The following is a 20,383-nucleotide window of genomic DNA, read 5'->3' on the forward strand; positions in this document are numbered from 1 at the left end:
CACCACCAAAAGTGGCTGTAACTTCGTCATTTTTTATCGTTTTAAGGTGCGGTTTGGACTAGAGTTGCAGAACACGCTGATAACGATCTGCACGCTGCTAACACGCGCGCTTTTGCGCTTCTTCAGGTAGCTCACATACAAATCACTGGTTCTGCCCAGGTGACAAAACTTATGGACAGCAAATCCCCATACAAAATCCTATATTAACCAAAACCCCTTACAAATGATACGACTTGGACTTTGTATGGGGCGACAAAGGAACCAGCCTCACGGCGATACTCGCGACGTTAGACAAAGATCTGATGGCATTATCGTGTACTAGAAGGGGTGTTTAGTAACCTGTAATAAATGCATCGACCATCGCACAAAACTGAGCAAGTAGTAAGCGACTGAAATTTCGAGTGGTGGCTACCATGTATCATCTGATGATTTGCGAGGCACGTTCAGTTGCATCCTAGTTAGTGCCAATTTGTAGCTCTGTATGCTGCTATCTGTTGGATATACGATTGTCTTCTTCATTCTAAACTGTTGGTCGATGATATATGGCTCAGTACTAAGGTAGAGTTGAAAAATCATGGGTTCCTTTATCGCCTATACAAAGTCCAAGTCGTATCATTTGTAAGGGTTTTTGGTTAATATAGGATTTTGTATGGGGATTTGCTGTCCATAAGTTTTGTCACCTGGGCAGAACCAGTGATTTGTATGTGAGCTACCTGAAGAAGCGCAAACGCGCGCGTGTTAGCAGCGTGCAGATCTTTATCAGCGTGTTCTGCAACTCTAGTCCAAACCGCACCTTAAAACGATAAAAAATGACGAAGTTACAGCCACTTTTGGTGGTGTCCATATCTTTTTGTCGTGGAGTGTTGCATATGGATTGCACATAGGTTAAATCTACTACAGTATTTACCGCACTTCATCAGTAGAATTCAGTGCAAGTCGACAAATTCCTTCGTGGCCAACTGCTGAGCTTCAACGGTACCGAACCACGCCGCCTGCTGAGAACGCTACAGTATGTACACGTACCTACAGTAGTAGTTGGAGGGGGGGTCCGCTAAGGAGGGCCCTCATCGGGAGGGCCCTCGTAATAGAGTCGACATTTGGGAAACAGCCGGTTGTGACAAACGCACAATTGGGGTATTCGTAATAGGTGCATGTACCGAAATCGTCGGCAACGCACTGTGGAAATGATACCGTTGCCGACGATCATAGCTCTACTATAAATAAGCATCCGAGGCGAAGTTTACTTTAGACTACCAGCAAATAATAAGAGGGATTGAGTGCTTGCCATTTTTTCAGATCTCGTTGTGCTGATGGTGCGCCCTGCTTTCCCAGCGTCCGTCTACCTGCAAGTTTCCCAAGCGACTATTGATGAGCTCTACCTAGAAGCAGAGTCTCGGACCTACAGACCTGTGTTTCGAGAAGTAGGCGGAGCCGAAGATGACATGTTCAGAAGTCAATCGCGAGTTCAGCGCATGACACCTCCCCTTCGACGTGTTTCCGCTGCAATCCTTGAGGATGCAGCTACCCGCGACTCCAACTACAGACCCTGTGTGTTTTCGTACATGCACTCGCGACCTGGGGGTCTATACCAGGAACAACATCAAGACTATGCAGACGAAGTGCGAGCTGCTGTGCATACCCGCTATCCGGGCACAATAGTTGCAGGGATACTCACCGCGGCGATTTTGCTGCTCCCGCCGAGCGATACGATGCGCGAGTCCATCCGGGTTCTGCAGGCAGAAATACCGGTGCTGCCGAATTCGGGCCGAAACTCGTTCGGTGCGACCGCAGTATTGGCATACTAATAGCGAATTAGACACCACGTCTGGTCTCCAACCAAGGTCTCGAAAAAACAAGTAGCAATGAAGCCTATAGTTGGAAGTAGTATACCCCACATCACTATGAAATAAATCGCCACGAAACACAACTGCATATCCAGTAGGGATCTCCAATTCAATCTCTATTTCAGGGCGGGCAAAGTCAAAGCAGCGGGGAAACAACCGCAGTCTTGTCCCGGGTTGGATGACAATAATAACACTAGCCGGAATGCTGCAGCCAAGTTTGTGAGGTGCAAAGCACGCTTCGTTCTCATATTTTGGCTCAACACGGTTCGACCTCTAGCCAGAATGTTTAAGCTCAAATACATGTTCACTTAGGTAAATTTACTTTGTTTTTGGCATGCGAGTGCGAATGCTTTTTGCTTACAAAAAATACTACGGCTTAGCAGAATATTTTATAAGACAAAGCGTACTATCTTGGTTACGATATGTACTTTAATTAATTTGAAACCTAGAATTGTTTTAAAACACGCAGAGACTACTGCCACGTTCTGATGTATACCTCTATCACTTGTGCTGGAACCACTGCTAGATTCTTCGCCTCGGTCGTTTTTACGAGGTAATTACCTGGCCGTTACATGCTATAAACATAGTTGTACCCGATAAGACACTAGAGCTGGCAGGGCTTCTTCGTCTTAGCACCCCCAGCATCCTTTCACCCGCGTTGTCGGCAGGCACTACTCTAAGAACACCAACATCTACTCCGAAACGTGCATTACTACCACATCCAGCATCCGACGTGGTGTCGGCAGACCAACACACTACGAACAACAACACCTATCCAGACGCGAGTATCGATGCCTTACCGCCACTCTGATGCTCACTACGAGGCAGCTTTTGTCGGCTGCGCAGCAAGTGAGTTCTCAGCTAGTGTCTCGGCTGGAGTTTCGGCCGGTGTCTCGGTTGATGTCAGTGACCTGGGTTTTAGCGTTCTGGGTAAATTCGACGTTGATAGCGATGGAGTAGCCGCTAGCGTGAACGCTGAGTCGTACCATGGGAATTCTGACGACGACGGAGATTGGGAAAGTGATGGCGAAGACGAAGACTCTGTCATGGACTTGATACGAGAAGACTTCAACATCTCCAGCGACGTCCACGAATTCGACTTTCCTGACTTCAATTTGGACGATGATCTACCTGTCGGTGATGAAATAGATTCGGAGTTGGACTGGGTTGACGACAAATTGCTAGCTTTGGTTTGTACTCATCAGCTTAATGAGGAGAAAAAGCGTCTCGACAACTCAGCGGTGGTCGATGCAGACGACGTAGCGCAAACGGAGTCCGGTGAGATCGGAATGAGTGGGACCGACCTCCGTATGGTGGACGAAATCTACATTCTTCCGCCACCACCTCAGCTTACGTACGAATCGCACGATGCAGCTGAGGCAGCGATACATCAGTGGACATTGGAGCACCATTACAACGTCTCTCGACGACGGGTTCGGTATTTACCTGGTACCAAAATTGTGTGGGCGCGCAACTATGAGTGCGATCGAGCAGGGTGGCCAAAGTGCACGCAGCATTTGGTGGATAGCGAGCGCCAGCGGTCCATGCGTGGCTCGAAGCGTTGTGGATGCCCCATGCGGTTAAAAAGGTGCGCGGGCTCTAAGTCTGACATCGAGGGACCTTGGAAAATTGTACACACTCGTGATAACAGTGAGGTACACAATCACCCTGCGGTAGACGATGTTCGTGTCCACGCCGCACACCGGCAGCGTGCTGCAGCAGGTCTATCGCTTACTCAACAGAGCATGGAGGAAACTATTGTTGGTCAGACAGCTGCCGGTGTTCCAGTGGCCAAGATTCGAGCGGCCATCCTCCACAGCACCCCCGGTTCTCTTGTGCTCCCGGAAGATATTGGAAACCTCAAAATGAGGGCGAGGAAGCAGGCCATGGCGACGCAGACCCCGCTTGAAGCTCTTTTTACTCTGTTGAACAATCACAATTTTTTCTTCAGATATGAGATCAACCCAGCCACAAACAAGCTTCTGTATTTGCTGTGGGCGCATCCTGCTACACTTCGCCTGTACAAGTTTCACTGTGATGTTCTGATAATGGATGGTACGTTCAAGACAAACAAGTACGACCTGCCACTAGTGAACGTCATCGCAATGACTGGAATGAATACTGTTCTGCCCGTGGCGCAGTGTTTCTTACCTGGACAAAAAGACAATGACTACACTTGGTTTTTGATGCGATTTCGCGAATTGATTGACGAGCATGTTATCCAACTTCCATCGGTCAATCTAACCGATCGTGAATTGGCCGTGATGAATGCTCTTGACTCTGTGTTTCCTGAGGTTCCGTCACTAGTCTGCAGATGGCATCTGAACCAGAACGTATTGGCAAAGGTTCGCAGCGTTCTCGGCCAGGTTCAAGTGGAGAACCCCCTTCCTGGCCAAGATAAGTGGGAAAATACTTGGCAGACCGAGGTCTTCATGTCATTCGTCTATAGGGCAGTGGAAGCAAGCACTGAAAGTGACTTTGAATTGCAATGTGTGATTTTGAAAGACTTGTCTCCGGTTCTGGCGGCCTACTTGGAGGCTCATTGGCGGAAGTACAAGACTAAAATCGTCCGGTGTTGGACGAACAAGTACAAGCACTTTGAGTATCGTGATACCTCAGCCGTGGAGGGTTCCCATGCCCAATGCAAGCGTTGGCTACAGGACAGCAATGGTGACCACCGTATTTACTCGGTTACTACCATGGTGGCTCTCTTCAGCAAGTGCTGTAAGCATTCGTGCTGCTCGTGATGCTACGATTCTACCGTACCTCTTTCAGAACGACAGATACACTCAAGTAGGCCGGATTATCACGGTGTGGGCTCTGCGAGCAACTGACGAACTCTGGAAGGAGGCTATTCAAATGCTGACTGGAGCTAAACCGTGCCGTGGATGCACTGGTGTATTTCGGATCGTGAATGGGAGGCCCTGTGCGCATGAATTGATTTCGATCATTCAGTCAAACGGTCGGATGAAACTACTTCCTACGATGTGTGATCCACACTGGTGGATCTACCGCAACCGGATGGAGGCTTGGCGTCCACGCATCCTCGAACCCGCAAGTCTTCGCACTAAACGCAGGAAAGCCCAATCGCATCGTGCCAACCATAGGGCAAGTGGTATAGCACGAGATCCCACGCTTGCAGAAAGAGTTGACCAAAACAATCCAGCACCAGCACCAAGTTTTCTGCGAGGGATGACGAGCCATCTCATTACCAGTTCAAGCCAACCAAGCCTTCATCTCCACGCAATCACGAATGGCGGGATATTCCCAAGTAATGGGCTTGTTCATGTCACCACTGCCTACCAACAGGACGGCTTCAGAGTCGACACAAGCCTGGCCGGGCCCTACCAAACGTCTCACACACATCCACACACTTGGGGATACGCTAACAGACACCCGTTTTAACTTTAACACGTATTCTATAAAGTCTACCTAACGTGTACAAGCACACCCACAACGTTTAGGGCAGTACGTACTACAATCGAAGTTGTACCACTGTACCATACAGAAGTTTCACAGATATGCAATTTGCAGATTTGCACCATACCTTGTACTTTAAACTTTTATAAGGGTTCTAGTGCGCAAGCATGTAAGCGCCAACGCATAAGTATCTTTCTCGTATGTTTCACTTTTAAACATGCAGGTAGATGTCGTTTATATTTTAGATGCAGAAGTGTTACACTTGCGCGTGTTGCAAAAGTGTAACAGAAATGCACCTTGCAGAAGTGTAACACTTCTGCAATGTACAAATATGTACCACTTCGGTATGATGCACTTATGCTACACTTCTGCAATTTATGCCTTTGTAACACTGCTGATGCATTACTTATTAGTAAAATTAATAAATAAGCCTATAAAACATCAGAAGTGTAGCATGGTTTCCGTGTTAACCTTCTCACTACAGGTTACGTGTAAGTTAACCTAGCTGACGGACTTCATCCGAAGTAATAGTGTGCGGATGACATTTTGCGTACACAAGCCCTCGGCTTTTTCTTGACTGAAGCCACGATATTTCCTTCGACCCGAAGGATACCGGTCGCATGAGCAGTAGAGGCCACGTAGTCACAGGTTCGCTTTTTTGAGCTTGGGCCGCTGCGAGGACGAGGCGATGAGTTCACATGCGCCGAAGATGGCGTAGTATTAGCGGTCTTGTCGCTCATGACGGCCATCGAGAGGGCGGGATCAGCTATCGCTCCGTCAAAATTAGGGACCGGGACCGGCAGGTCTGGTTCAGATGCAGAATGCAGCGAGGAGGCAGCTTCTTCATCCAGCTCAGGCTCTGCTCCCAAATTACGAGTACAGGAAGAATCCGATCCATTTACCGGCACAGCGTTGCCACCCGAGTCAAGCTGGCTCTGCCAAGCGAGAGATCCCAAATACCTAGCATATCGGGGATTGAACGGTACTTGGTTGTCCACAGCCTCCTTAAATCTTGGGTTGACGCCGCTGTTGTCGGTTGTAAAGTCGCGCAACGTTGCCACGGCCTCTCGAGCCGAGTCTCGCGTCATTTCATGAGCTTCCATCGCTTCAGAGTCACTATGCAACAAATTATACGATCTCGTGGCAGATACATGAGCCGCCGTATCCCGCATCAACACGAGTAATTTGTCTCGTGCTCCTGCCGAGAAGCTGCCAGCCACTTGCGCACCCAAGCACTCAATAACCGCGGCAGCAGACTCAGCAACACCATCGGCATCACGCTTCCGAACAGCCATCGCCATAGCAGCCAGCTGTGCCGACATCGCGGCTCGCGCCACAGAGCCACAGAGCTGGTTGCGCTGTCGTAGAAGCTTGGCCAGAGCCTGGTCGGCCGCCGACTCGGGCGCTTGAACTGGGGCGTCGCAGGTTCTACCAACGCGCGAGTCAGTCGAAGTGATAGCAGCGCGGGCTCGATGTGGGTAACGAGCGCCATCTTGGCGCTCGTCTAGCACCCCGTTGGGCGCTTCTTCCAGAGTGAACGTGTCGTCAGCAGTGCTCTGCAAGAAGCTCTCTCTCTCTTCTGGCGTTAGCGCTTTCCACTTCGCGCGCAGGCCCTTGCCGGCGCGATTGCTGAGCCATGCCTTGGTGACTGCAGCCTCATGCGCGCCGTCGAGCTCTTCTTGAGCGAAAACCTTCGCCTGGGCAGACACTCCCTGCCCTTGCTGTAGCTGGGGTGCCCAGGCGAAGAAGGCGCGGTGGACACGCATGAGAGGTGGGAGAGTGCTTTATGAACCGAGCTCTCGTTTTGGTACATGTACCTATTACGAATGACCCAAATGTGCGTTTGTCACAATCGGCTGTTTCCCAAATGTCGACTCTATTACGAGGGCCCTCCCGATGAGGGCCCTCCTTAGCGGATCCCGTTCGAGGGGCCTACTCACAACTTGGCAACAGGGGGGTGTGATCCCATCCAATGATTCATCACGTGTCAGTTATCACTTGAATCATACAAACTGGACCCTCGTTCGAACCCGTGATTCGGAGTCCGTATTCTGCATCACTCAGCTCTAAGACGACGCAATTCGCACTACGTCCTGCTACTGGAAATCGCCGTCATTGCTTGTGTCGATGCTAACCAAGCAACGAACGAGCTCAAGCCAACGACGGATCGCTCTCTCGCTACCGAGCATAACATCTACGAGTTCCCAAGGGAATATAGTGCCGACGAAGGTGAAGACGACGTAGAAAGGGGGTTCGATGCCTACGCCATCGAGAAAACCAAGAGTGTCTTCACCTCCTCGAACGTTTTCAAGGAAAAATTCAAGCAGTGGCCTAACAACAGGAAGACCCTCAATAACGTGCTCGTGTGTTTACAGCTTCAAAAGACCGGAGAAAAGTTGTTTGCCAACCCGACAATCTCCAAGGACTCTTGACTTATTAGGATCCATCGATGAATGCCAGCACGTCTTCTCCTTCCCGCTCAGCGACTGCAATCGCCTGCTTTTCGGCACAAAGATGAATTTCATGGGCATTTCCGTTGGCATGTTGGAGACAAGACGCTTCGTCTTCGGATCCAACAGCGCGTTATCTGCCTTATTCACCCAGCCGTTCTCGATCCAATTCGTTTGAAAACTGTAGAAAAAAATAAGTCGTGCATCTTTCCATCCGAATAACGACTCAATTATGCTTCCTGGGATGCAGTTTTCTCAAGGAATACTGCATCTACACTAAGTGAGAACACCTTGCTAAAGCGAGTCCTTGATGGTATTAATCATTTCGCTTTTTGAAAGTCGCAGTGTAACTTTTCAAAAAGTCGCTGTCGGTTGCTTGCAGATTCAGAAGCTTCGAGACACTCTTGGGGCTCCAATCTTCTTCCAGCAGCATCTTGCCCAACGATTTCTCCAAGTACGAGGCGAGATTCTTCGTGCTCGAGACTTCTTTCGCATCTTGAATCATTCTCCACACTGCCTCATTACGAAAGTGGGGCGTTAAGATTTCGATCACCGTCGTTCGCTCTGCAGGCTTCATGAGGTTGTAGTACTGCATGTACGCGTGCCACGAGTTGAACAGTGGTTCTCCAATAGATTCTTCAAGCTGCGAATTTCGAGCACCAGGTGAAAGACCTCAGCTGGAGATTTCCCGCTTTTGAACCACGTTTCAAACTGCTGCTTCTGCAACTTGTAAGCAATATTTTCCGTGGTCGGGACCTTCGCCGCGTCTTCAATAAGCTTGGCCAGTGCTTTATCGCTGTAGTATTTCTTGAGTAGTGGAACCGTCAACTTCTTCTGATGATAGCGCTTGTCCAGATCATCCACATAGTTGACCCAAGTACCCAAGTACGGACTCGCGAAAAGTCTGGACTTTGCCTTACTAAGTTGGAGTATTTGAAAGGCGTCTTCAGCTGATACACGGGTGTCCAGCCAAGTCTGGTATTCAGTTTTGCCGCGATCTCCTTGGTCTTGGGGGAAATTTTGGCAGCTTCGATCATATCGAACAGAGTAAGCTTGCTGTATCGTGCCTCCAACACCGAGTAAGTCGTCATCTTCTTGTCAGGGTAAATTTGTTGAAATCATCCACATACGTGACCCAAGGGACCCAGTTGGCGTTGTCAAAAAGATCGTCGTGCATCTTTGTCTTGAGTAGAATATCGAAAATGTCATCGGGTGAGCGTCCTTTTTCGCAGCCAAACTCGGAGCTGCTCAGCTTGCAATCGCTTGCCGATCGCCTGTGTGCTTGGAGCCAGCTTCGCCTGCTCAATCAGCTTGACCAGAGCTGCGTTGTCGTAGTGTTTTACCAAAGTTGAGTAGAAGGAGAGTTGCTTGCTGGGGTTCTTCTTGTTGAAATCGTCCACGTATTGGATCCACTTGGAGAACTGCGAGCTGGTGACCACACGAATAACGTTATCCACCGATGTATCAATCTTCAGAGCCTTGAACGCTTCGTCCGCAGGATTTCCCTTCCCCACCAGCTTCTTGACTGTTTGAGGCAATCCATTCACGAAACTCTCGAGGCCCGAGGTAGTGTATCCTCCTCTTCACCGGTGAAAGAATCGGCTTCAGCTAGTGTGTGACTCCTTCTTAAATTGCGACACCAGCCAGCGATGAGACGGGATACTTGGATGCGTTAACCACTGCAGGCAACAGCACAACGCTTAGCAGCATCATGCGATGGTCCATTGCTTCAGTCGGTCATGGAGCAGCTTGGATCTGACCACTCCGAAGCAAATTGCAAACTTTCCTCACCAAGCCTCCGCTCAGCACAGCACGAAGGGGACGGGGAAAGCGTTGCTGATGTGCTAGAGGATCTGTCGCGTCCGTCAACGCATTGGGATGTAGTGCAGGTAGCCCCTTCCGGAGCAAAGTTGTTGTGGCGAGTCGTCGCACCAGTGGGAAGCTCACCACGGCAACGCCGATGAAGTATGAAATACACTGTGGTATTGAAGATTTTTGCAGTTACCTTTTGCTTTTGTATCGTTGAGATGTTCCCTTCAAGCAGGCGCCATTCATGATACGGTAGCTGTATCTCAATGTCATCTTAGAATGCGAAACTATCGCTCTTATAGATTTGCTGACGTCGTAGACTACGACTGGTAGCCATTTTCGACCGAGCAACCCACAAGTCCGGACGTGCGGGTTCGCTTCTTTCCAAAGCGATACCGAAGCGGTGAACGTTTACAAAATAAAATGCACAAGTGTCTCTGACTGCGCCATGATCATGTAGTCTGAAAAAGAGTAATCTCTGAAAAGTCGAACGACACAACTGAAGGGTTGCTCGACTCGCTTTGCTTCGCTGCAAAATACGAGATTTTGCCGTTTAATTCAGACGCTGCTACTTTCATTTCTCCCGTTGTGGATTCCGATAGATATGTGTATCAATATCTTTTCTCCCATCAGCAGTTTGAACCATCTAGCGACGTGGAGGGATTATCATGGGCTTGCCTCCGTTCGCATTAGCCCCAGCGAGTCCCATATCTTCCAGAAACTTATCCATGCGCGCGGACTCCTTGGCCTAACAACCGTAATTAAAAGCATACGTTAGCACACACACACACACACTATAGCACCCGAGTCCAAGTATCCCCTGTACCTTCAGCTCCGCGAGCTTTTCCTGCTGCTCGTCCTGCTTGCGACGCCGCGCCGAATCGCGTTGAGCCATCCGACGCTTCAAGTCATCATCACCCGCTCCACGGCCTCCACCCATGAGAAAATCTTCACTGAGGTCCAGTCCGTCACGTGCATCCTCTCGGTCTCGCGCGGCACCGTGCAGCTTCTGCCCCAACTGGCGCCTCTTCTCAATCTGCGCCTCTCTTCCTGTGGCCTTCGGCGCCAGCTCCTCCATGACCGTGTCACGGTACTCGCGTTCTCTTCTCCGCTCGAGTTTCCGCCGCTTCCTGTCTCCCTCCCTCTCATCCTCTCTATCTTCGTCCTTCTCCCTGCGTTTATCACGCTTGCTCCTGCCCTCCTCGTAGCTCGACGGCCCCTTACTCTCCCTCGTTTTGCCAGAGCTCAGTAAATTCTCCTTTCTCGTCGCCACGCCGACCGAGTCCTTGGCCGTAGCGAGCTCAAACTTCTCCTTCTCCCCCAGCTTAGCCACGAATCCCCAGCGGTGACGAGTCCGCTTGGTCTGCTCCACAACAGACTCGGGCAGCCCCTCGTAGAACATTTTGGCCAGCTTGCCGCGGTTCCACTTCTTGGCGAACTCGTCGGTGAACAGCTCCATCGCTTCGTCGGTGGACAGATCGTCCACATATTTGCCCCTGCAGACGATAATAATGACGAAAAAGAACGAGAACAATTAGAAGGAATATTCTTCTCGTCGTATACAACTAAGTCCATAGTGTACGCACTTTGATTGGGCCAGCCAAACGCGAAATTCCGTCTGACGCACAAAATAGTCCTCATCGGTGACCTTTTTTGCGCCTTTCGGCAATTTTGTGTGCTCTTTCCCGTGGTGGCTGCTTTTGTGACTTTTGTGGCGGGACGAGCGGTCGTCCTCCTCCTTGCGGCTACTGGACCGGCGGCTCGAGGACTTCCTCGAGTGCTTGCGCTCCTTGTCGCCTGTAAGGGGGGTAAATAGTCAAAGAGGACAGAGGAGGGGTGAGAAGGAGAAGAAGGAGAACGTGCAAAGAGAGGAGGGGGCAGACAAGGAACGAGACGCACGGTGCTCTCGGCTCATGATTGCGCTCTTCGCAAATGAAAATGTTGCAATGGTAACACAAATTTCCTAATTGAAATTTGCTAGACCAGCTGACATTCCGGTTTGATCTGTTTGTTACCAGGAGACATTATTAACAGTATAATAATAATAGTACATGTATCAATACCACGATTACTACAGTCGAGCAGCCAGATTGGAAAATAATCTTCAGGTTGCCGCATGTACAGTGCCGGCAACTTTTTGAGACCGATTGGGGAGTTCTCATCTCTCACTTCGCCATCGACCTCGTAGCACCAGCACCAAGCTCCCGTCACATCGAAGATGCGTGTCCAGTACCTCGTAATTGCTCTTCAATTTTCTTTGCAAGCTCTGACGCCGCCTCGACCTCGTCGGGGCTTAAGTTGAGAACCCCCAAATTTCGAGGTGTCGTCCGTCGTAACAGCGTCTCCACTGCAAGAGTCCTAAGGACTCCTGCCGTTGCTGAAGTGGGGGAAGAGAATGTTCGGTGTCAACATGGGCTTCATTGATGATGCCGTCAACAACGTGTTGGAAACCGTGGACGACATCTCCGACAGCATTCACGTGAAGGCACTACAGGACGGCTTACAGAAGGAGAAGACACGTCCAGATCAGACGTTCAAGGCGCTACCTGACGGCTTACAACGAGAAGAATCCCAGGAAGGCGGTGTCTGCCCCGGAAGTCTTCATAGAGAAATACACCGAGCAAGGTCTCATCAAGCTCCTGGCTTCGTTGGACGATGGCCCGGGGGCCACAAAGTTCAAGGAAGAAGTGGTGACGAGCTGGCTGTCCAATCCGGATCACCCGATAAACATGCTCAAGCGTCTGAAACTTGACGATGCTGGAGACGACCTCCTCGCCAGTCCGCTGTTGGATGTTTGGACCCGGCACTTGAAGGCCTTCAACAAGGAGTACCCGTTCGCAGAGACGACGATGATCCAGACGCTCACCAAGAGCTACGGTGATGAAAAGCTGGCGGCGATTATTCAAGCGGGCACGAAGGTCCCGAAGACAGAACAGTTGGCCAAGAACTTGCAGGTCGCTCAGTTCAAGCGTTGGATGGGTAAAGGAACGACCCCGGACGATGTCTATACGACCTTTGTGAAGGTGGATTTCCGAACGCCGACATCTGGCGCGCGTATTGTAAAGCTTATGGCAAGGAGTTTCCAGGGAAACTCTTCTCGTTCCGCCCTGATAGAAAATAGACGCATCTCGCTTAGGCTGCTCGCAGCTTTGCACGAGTTAGAACGATTTGATGTCCTTGCGCAATACAACCTTCAGAATTTCGTCGATGAAAGGATTACCGTAGATGACAAAACAACACCCGCCAAAGAGGTTGGGTCGATTGAAGAGCTTGAGACAAAGTTTGAGAGTCTCGAGGTGGTGAAGATGCACGATACAGTCGAATACATTTTCATTGGTTCATCATCTAAAACGAAAAAAGTAATGGATTGTGATGACAAAAGTAGGTCTTGACAATAATGTCACTCATTGTAGGACAACAGCAGCATGTGGATATCTACTAAAATTATCACGTTTCTATTTAATTTAAACTTTTAAAAAACTAACTGATGATATTCATTAAGCAAACGGAGTGTTTTTTTTTCATCCGGCAATTGCGGCATGCAGTACAGTCAGACAATGAAAGTAAGAAAAAAACGTGAGTACAGACTAGAGCGTGAGAACGAGACGTCTGATATCTTCGGATTTACAAGGGAATCATATGTGGCAGATATCACTTTATGTGTTTTACATTGACTAATAATTGATCGTAATGGAATAGGCGGGTATTAGGTATTACCCGTTCACTCTCTAGTCTGGAGTGGATTTCTAAAAAAGCTTTGGAATCATTCTTTTAGCACAAACAATGTACTTCGTCGCATACTCTATTGCGACTGATGGTTTAATGCTGCATTTCATGTAGTCAGTACAACAGTGTATAAGTGCCATGATATTTGGAAATCGGAGTACCAGTAGGTGCATACATTATACTGGGAGGACAGGTTTAGCTGGCTGAACAGCCTAACCAATTTTATTTCAGCGGCCGGGAGCCCCCCCCCCCAACTTTAATTGGCAAATGTCGCCTGAGTCCATAGTCCACAGATTATAGCTACCGTAAGATCACAAAGTTTGTACATTTCGTGGCTGGTTGTTCCCAGAATGTCGACCGTATCCGTAGTGTGTACCACACACTGTAGTGAGCAGTTCTTGAATTTATGAAATTTATTCGGAAAGTCAAAACTAGGATAGCTGCATTTTCTCCTTATAAGCTAACATTTACTCAAAATCATTGAAATAACAACTAACGGATTGCTCTTTTTCCTGCGTCTGTTCGCGCCAATGGTTTTGGCTTCGTTTTGGCCCCACTCTAAATTGACTAAACCCCATGAATCCTTCTTGTGTAAATTTGTATAGCTGGAATGCATGACGTCAACGCGCTCGGTCGGGGCAAAGCCCCCGGCCGAGCGCGCCTTTAACTTCTTTCGTGTCTTTTGCACGGCAACTTCGCCATTTTTTGCCAGGAAGGCGCTACACCAGGGTTTGAAAACTTGCCACCAATTTTCATGTTACATTATTCTTGCCTACCGCACGTTTGCACACAAAGGAAGTCTACACTGTCCTCCCAGACCAAAGCTTCGCTTCTAGTTACTAATACATGTTGTTCTTTCAGCGATCTCAACAGTGTTGGTAGCCTGTCATGCCTGCCCTTTCATTATCAGTTTTCACCGACGATTCTAATTACTTGAAGTAATAATCAACTCGCAGTGGATAAGCTATAAGATAGACTTGAGTTACGCAAGATCTAAGCCTAAAAGCTACGATATGAAATGCGATATTAGCATCGAGATCAGCTTCGTTGAGTTACGCGAAAAAATATCGAATTAAGTTTCAATCTACAGTATAACAACGCATAATTAGGCTAACGTTTCACTATGAATGTGATCATTTTGCCATGCGGGATCGCATCGAGGTGTACAGTTGCTCAAGGTCACCGCATCCAGCTACTTCATAGGACCTCACAACGTGGCCGAGCATTTAATTTTACAATAATGCATGCTTCTAGGCTCGCACTATCGTACCATGCTTTAAATGACATTTTCAAATAGTATATTGAAGTGGTTTCTGTCTGAGGGCATATCCATACATGTGCTTAGAATGTGGTTGCTTAGAGGTTATCAGCTTAAGAAGAAACTAGAGGGGGCTCCAAATTAAAGCTTGTTTCAGTTTTTTTTCTTGTCTTGTCACCAATACTGTACTTGCTTGTACAGTGTACATATTAATACAGCTCGACACGATGTGAATGCAGGGGCAACAAACGCTCCACTATCATCGTATGACACTTTGCAATTTACTTTCCAGACTCCAGTTGAGTGGATTTAGCTTGGGACGCCCATGCGGACTATTCGAGCTGTGTTCTTTGCTGCAGTTGCCGTTGCAAGGGTCGACGCTTCCCTCAGAGGCACAGATTTTGAGGTAGCCTTAGCCAGCAGGGAGATTACTGCGCATCCAAGACACTCGAGACGACGAATATGAAGAGCGATCTGGGGGTCTTCGGGCAATCGAGAAGGCGAAAGCTCTCGTCAAGCCCGTAACTTCCTCGGGGAAACTTAAGACTTGGTTAAACAGTGGAAAACCCATCGACGAAGTCTTCATCCGGCTGAAACTGGACCAAGCAGGGGATAAACTCTTTGAGAACCTGCAGTTTCGCACGTGGCTCAATTACGCGGATGAATTAACGGCAGAATCCGGGAAGGAAGCGTCGGCCATCGTGACGTTTTTTTTTTCGCAGTGAGGTACATTGATGTTACACGCAGCGAGGGGACTAATCAAGGCTCGAGACAGAGCAGATTCAGCGCCGGATGGCGACTGACAACAGTGCTGACGACGTGTTCAAGCTGATAAGACCTAGGTACTCACGAGGCTGTTGTTCAACACGTGGACCACGTACCGGCAGCTCGGCATTGTACGCGACGCTAGCAGCCTACCACACGACTTACAAGGACAAAGCCCTTTGGAAAGCAATCCAAGCCGCGAAGAAGAACCCGAAGACGACGAAGTTGGGGACTAAGTCAGAGACTGAGCTGCTCATTATCGCTGAGAAGCAGCCGATTGACGTGGTAAAGCTGATGAATGTGAGGGAAAACAGCAGTGCGAACTGGAAGCTCTGGAAGTCGCACATGCAGGACTAGAACAAGTTCCACCTCAGGGAAATCAAGACCTAGCGTACGCAATTAAACGCCAGGGTCAGCTGGATATCAGCAATGGTCAAGAGCGATGTCGGTTTTACAAAAGCTTTAAAATTGTTTACACGTATTCTTTCTCTAGCATACAATTACGCTGCCGTCGTTGCAGTTGATGATGCGACGGCGTTCCACACTTCCTGGTGAGACTTGGCTCCTTGTGTGAGTGCACTTTTGGGTGCTGCATTCCGTGGCTCTGTCCATCGATCCCAGTCCAGCTCCAGTCTAACCTGCTGGTTGTCACCCTCTCGGATCCCAGACCGCAGGTCTGCGACGACCTGAGAGCGGGCCTCGATAGCGAATCGCTTGATTAGCCCGGCGTGTTCAGCGGCAGTAGGAAGCTGACTGGGCAGGCCCATCATGGAGTCCAACACAGACATCAGCATGGACTGCAGTCGAGAATTCGCAGCCCCTTCCCCATTGCAGCACACTGCCACGTTGAGCAAAGTCGTGAAATTCGCCGCAAACTCATTGAACATCTTCTCGACGGTCTGCACGCGCTCCTCCTTCATCGACGTCAGCTCACATGCAGCAAACACATCCAGCGATGAACCCCAGAACTTGAGGCAGGACGTCGCGGCTCGCCACAGGATATCCCAGAGCACCAGCGCCTCCCTTCTCAGTGGAGATGAAGTAGATTGAGCAACGTCGCCGGATTTCACACAGTCCCTCAGTGAGGTGGTGAATTCGCCCAAATACTGCGAAAGGCTCGTGGCCTGGTGTTCCCACGCAGCAAGATTGACGCTCTTGGAGCTGGCATTCTTGAATATTGCAGCACAACATCGCCTCAAGTCTCGGCAGCGCCGGTCTTCTTCGCGTCGCTGTGCGTCTTCTTGGACTGCAGCTTGGTTCGCGCTCTTCTGCGGGCTCGCTGCACTAGACGGGAGGGCGACAGCAGCCACCTTAGATCCAGCGCCGAGATCCTTCAGCAGGCTCTTGTTCCGGAAGGCCACGCGCTTCACAAACTCCGATTGGCAGCTCTTCGGGACGAGCGTCTTCAACGCGCCACGAGTCCGCTGCAGCGCCACGAACACGATCGAGTTGGTCAGCGTCGGATGCGACGACGGAGGCATGAACGGAGGAATTGCAGCAGTGACGCGCTCCTCTCCGAGCCGCAGAGCTTCTTGCAGCGAAGCCACAACCGCAGAGTTCGCCTCGTGGCGAGTCTTGGAGGTGATCATCATCTGGAACGATGCTCGAGCAGCGAGAGCGGCGTCGTCGCCTACTGTAGCAGGGCTGCGCCCGACAGTGAGCAGTCCGCTCTCCGACGCACAGCGATCGACGAGTCCATCAGCTCGCGGCGTGACCACGTGCGCCATCACGTGCTCACAGATGTCCGTCGTCACAGAGCCGACGACAAACTCCACCACCGCCTTCAGCTTCAGATGCACCTTGAATACAGCCTCAGACAGCTCGTCGTTCTCCTCCTGCACTAGCGGGAAGCTGCTGGAAAATCCTCTAGTTCCAGACGACTTTATCCCTGGACTGGCGGCGCGTACGACGTTGTCGTGCTTTGCGGCGAAAGAGGAGGAGCTATTGCCGTGGTCGTCCTCTATCACAACCTGCAACGGTCGGAGCTTGCGCATGGGCGTAACTGGATGGCCGTTGGTGGTCATCGATCCAGAGCCGATCGACAGCTTCCTCCGCGGCGTCGGCTGCGCGCGCGTCTGGATGAAGCCTCGGAGATCCTCCAGCTCGCTCACGCAGCTCTGGACGAACACTTGGCTATACAAGAAGGGCAGGTGGTCTTCTCCAGCCCCAGCCTCTGGGGACGCATCGTCCTCACTCTCTAGCGCCAAGCGTACACGCGAAGACGGGAGCAAATCTCGGGACTGATAGTCCTCGCCATGCAGGAACCCGGCGTCGAGCTTCAGCACGTGGAAGATGCGTTCGATCTGCAACGCCACGTAGAGTCCAGTCTCGCCCAGAGCGTTCAAGCGCGGGGAGCGATGCAGCAGATGCAGCAGCACCACAAGCTGCTTGAAGTACGTCGTGCCGAACGAGAGCTTGTCCAGTGAGAGCATGGAGAGGTAGTCGCAGAGCCACGGGATGCACTTGGAGACGGAAGATTCGAGAACGCTATCTTCCAGCAGCTTCTTGACGTCCAGACTCGAGTCGCGAGCCACTTCCAACGTGCTGATACCTTCGCGCTCTACCGCTTTGAACGCTGCGTTGTGCGCGGAAAGCTGGCGGATCGAGCACGTCACTTGCCACTGCGGCGAGAACCGGAGATACCCGAGGAACTTGGCCACCACCTTGAGTCTCAGCACGACTTCCGTGAAGTCCTTGCGCGCATCGGCCGAGGGTGAAATAGTCTCACGGATGGAGTAGAATTGTCTCTCCAGCTGGTGCTTGACCAGCTCCGAGAACTCGTAGCTGTCGCAGCTGTGCAGGAAGTGGAAGAAGAAGAGCTGGTTGTCCGTGAAGAAGCTTCGCATGCGGTCCAGCGTCGCCGTGAAGCCCTTGGTCGCGTCGTCCTCGTTGGTCAATGCTCTGGCGTCCTGTCGATTCTTGCGCAGCGAGTTGTTGTTATTGTTGTCGTTCACTTTACCGTTGTTCCTGTTGTTGCTGTTGTTTGAGCCTCCCCCGGTAGCATGCACCTGCGCTTGAGGAGACTTGTTCGACGGCTTCTGGCTCGAGAATCGCCGGTGCAGCTTCCGCAGCCGGTCCGGGTTCTTGACAACGAGCTTATCCGCCATGATCTTGAGCACCAGGTCCTTGTCGCTCTCGCCAAATGGGTTCGAGCCGACTTGGACCAGCTCCTGGACGAAGAACTTGGCGAACCACCAGCGGTTCTCAGGCGAGACTTCGGCCAGCAGCTCCCGAGCCGCTGCAATGGCCGCCGCCGCCACTCCCGCGTTCTCGATACCCACGAGACTGTGCTGCTTCTGCTGGAACTGGCGCAATAATCCCAGGAATCCGTCCCGCACCTTCTCGCGGTTCGTGTACAGGAGCGACTCCTCCGGCGTCCGATAGTGCAGGCGGGAGTCCGTCTCCTCGTTGAACGGGATGGCGAAGTCCCGCACTGCACTCGCCTTCATCTCGATCGGCAGTTGACAACCCACGCGCGCGCTCTCCGCCACGCGGAACTCCTCGCGCCTGCGAGACACTTCGTCCAGCCGCTCCAGCATCGACCCGCAGATGCCCTCAGCGTCCCTCAAGCTGTGCTTCACTAGCCCCAATAGATCGGCGCCCAGGTGGGCGAGCACCGACTCGATCTCACAGAAAACGATCTCCGCGAAGTCGAGGCAGTGCACGCGCCAGCAGAACTCGGACGCGACGCTACAGGGAGAACAAGCCTCCGGCTGCTCAGTGGGGTCTTTACTGCAAGCTGCGCAGTCGGCCCGGTACAGCAGACTGATGAGCACCTGCAGCTCCGCGCTCGTGCTCTTGACGAACCGCTCCCTGATGAGGAACCCGTAGAGCTTGGCCGCCTGCGTGTTCACCTTGAAGTCGTCCGACGAACGGTCCGGCAAAATGGCTACATTCCTGCTCTTCTCGACCACGGGCGCGTGCTCCTCCTGCTGGTTCGAGGTCGAGGTCGACGTCACCCTGCTCTTCTTGGGGCTGTCGGACTGTGAATGGGTCCCCTGGTTGGACGGAGATGAAGATTTTTTCTTTACCAAGAGTTGCTGAGGTCGAGCCACCGACTCTACGCTTTTGGGTACAATGGTTGTGACCACTGACGTCTTCGTCTTGACAACCGGTGTAGCCATTACGCTTCCCGGGGTACTGGAAGAACCCCACGCCGACGTCGGTTTGGGCACCGAAGGCTTCGGCCCCCAAGCCGACGGCGCAGCAGGTGTGTTGGAGGTGAAGCCAGAGCTAGAGGAGGGGGCAGCGGCGCCCATGCGCTTCTCCAGCAGCGATTGTTTGGCCCACGCCGGGGGTCTTGTGCCTTCCGACGCCCCGAGGGGAGGGAACGAAATGGCTACAGGCACTGGTCGAGCCACGACCGTCGAGTCCTTGGGCGTCAATAGCGTTGTAGTGATCCTCCTCTTGGGCGTCTTGGCTGGGGCCACTTGGCCGCTGCTAGGTGTGCGCTTCAACTGCGGGAACTGGTCCTCGTCCTGCAGTGTAGCCATGTTGCTCTCGGGTGCAGTAGCCAAGTTGCTCGAGCGGTCGGTCTCGGAGTCGCTGGAGACGCGCGCGTCGGCGTGCCGCTGCACCTGCCCGTGCAGATAGTCCAGGAACACGTGCACGAAGTCGTCCGCGCGCACGCGCTGCGTCTTGGTGCCAAGCTGCAGCTCCACGGCGGCGTTCTGGGCGCTGGAGGCGGCATCAGCAGCGGAGTTTGGCCGCGCGTCCTGCGCGCAGAGGAACTGCCGGATGCTGCGCTGCACGCGCCGCAGCTCCGCGTCCGAGAAGCCGCGCACCGCCGCCCAGAGCTGCGCGGCCGCGTCGTCCGCAGGTGTAGCCATTTTTCCCGCGTCTTTTTGGCTTTGAAATGGCTCAAGCGCGCGCCGATTGGCGGCCGAAACGGCGGGGGAAATCGACCAATCCCACGTCGAAGAGGAGTTAACTTGGGTTTTGTATTTGAATCTTGAAATTTGTATGGAATGTAGCCACTTCAACTTGGACGAGACAGGTGTTGAACCGTATCGGATACCGTGCGTGGTGACCAACGTGAATCCTTAGGCGCGTTCTCTTGGCGAGCTTCAGGCGGTATACAGCTCGTCGATTCGCCCTCGCGAAGAAGAAGC

General features: G+C 51.5%; 6 protein-coding genes across 6 annotated transcripts; 2 read left to right on the top strand and 4 right to left on the bottom strand.

The window, feature by feature from the left end:
* Positions 1–6,556: 6,556 nt before the first annotated feature.
* Positions 6,557–7,030, bottom strand: PHYSODRAFT_409501 (hypothetical protein; the record flags this gene model as incomplete). Its single annotated transcript, XM_009530572.1, has 1 exon — positions 6,557–7,030. A coding segment is annotated over one exon (474 nt), but the record flags the coding sequence as incomplete, so codon positions are not given.
* A 1,000-nt stretch (positions 7,031–8,030) lies between these two features.
* Positions 8,031–9,439, bottom strand: PHYSODRAFT_301785 (hypothetical protein; the record flags this gene model as incomplete). Its single annotated transcript, XM_009530573.1, has 4 exons — positions 8,031–8,357; positions 8,387–8,689; positions 8,953–9,295; positions 9,378–9,439. 4 exons carry the CDS (start codon positions 9,437–9,439, stop codon positions 8,031–8,033), a joined length of 1,035 nt encoding a protein of 344 aa, XP_009528868.1.
* A 730-nt stretch (positions 9,440–10,169) lies between these two features.
* On the bottom strand, positions 10,170–11,438 carry PHYSODRAFT_301786 (hypothetical protein; the record flags this gene model as incomplete). Its single annotated transcript, XM_009530574.1, has 4 exons — positions 10,170–10,271; positions 10,350–11,019; positions 11,110–11,320; positions 11,423–11,438. The coding sequence occupies 4 exons, from the start codon at positions 11,436–11,438 to the stop codon at positions 10,170–10,172; spliced, it is 999 nt and encodes a 332-aa protein (XP_009528869.1).
* Positions 11,439–11,918: 480 nt separating this feature from the next.
* On the top strand, positions 11,919–12,644 carry PHYSODRAFT_249155 (hypothetical protein; the record flags this gene model as incomplete). Its single annotated transcript, XM_009530575.1, has 3 exons — positions 11,919–12,105; positions 12,149–12,502; positions 12,547–12,644. 3 exons carry the CDS (start codon positions 11,919–11,921, stop codon positions 12,642–12,644), a joined length of 639 nt encoding a protein of 212 aa, XP_009528870.1.
* A 2,279-nt stretch (positions 12,645–14,923) lies between these two features.
* Positions 14,924–15,232, top strand: PHYSODRAFT_510005 (hypothetical protein; the record flags this gene model as incomplete). Its single annotated transcript, XM_009530576.1, has 1 exon — positions 14,924–15,232. A coding segment is annotated over one exon (309 nt), but the record flags the coding sequence as incomplete, so codon positions are not given.
* A 57-nt stretch (positions 15,233–15,289) lies between these two features.
* Positions 15,290–20,101, bottom strand: PHYSODRAFT_315622 (hypothetical protein; the record flags this gene model as incomplete). Its single annotated transcript, XM_009530577.1, has 3 exons — positions 15,290–15,421; positions 15,911–19,255; positions 19,400–20,101. The coding sequence occupies 3 exons, from the start codon at positions 20,099–20,101 to the stop codon at positions 15,290–15,292; spliced, it is 4,179 nt and encodes a 1,392-aa protein (XP_009528872.1).
* Positions 20,102–20,383: the final 282 nt, after the last annotated feature.

The sequence above is a fragment of the Phytophthora sojae genome (genome assembly GCF_000149755.1).
Source record: "Phytophthora sojae unplaced genomic scaffold PHYSOscaffold_5, whole genome shotgun sequence".
NCBI classification, from domain to species: domain Eukaryota; phylum Oomycota; class Peronosporomycetes; order Peronosporales; family Peronosporaceae; genus Phytophthora; species Phytophthora sojae.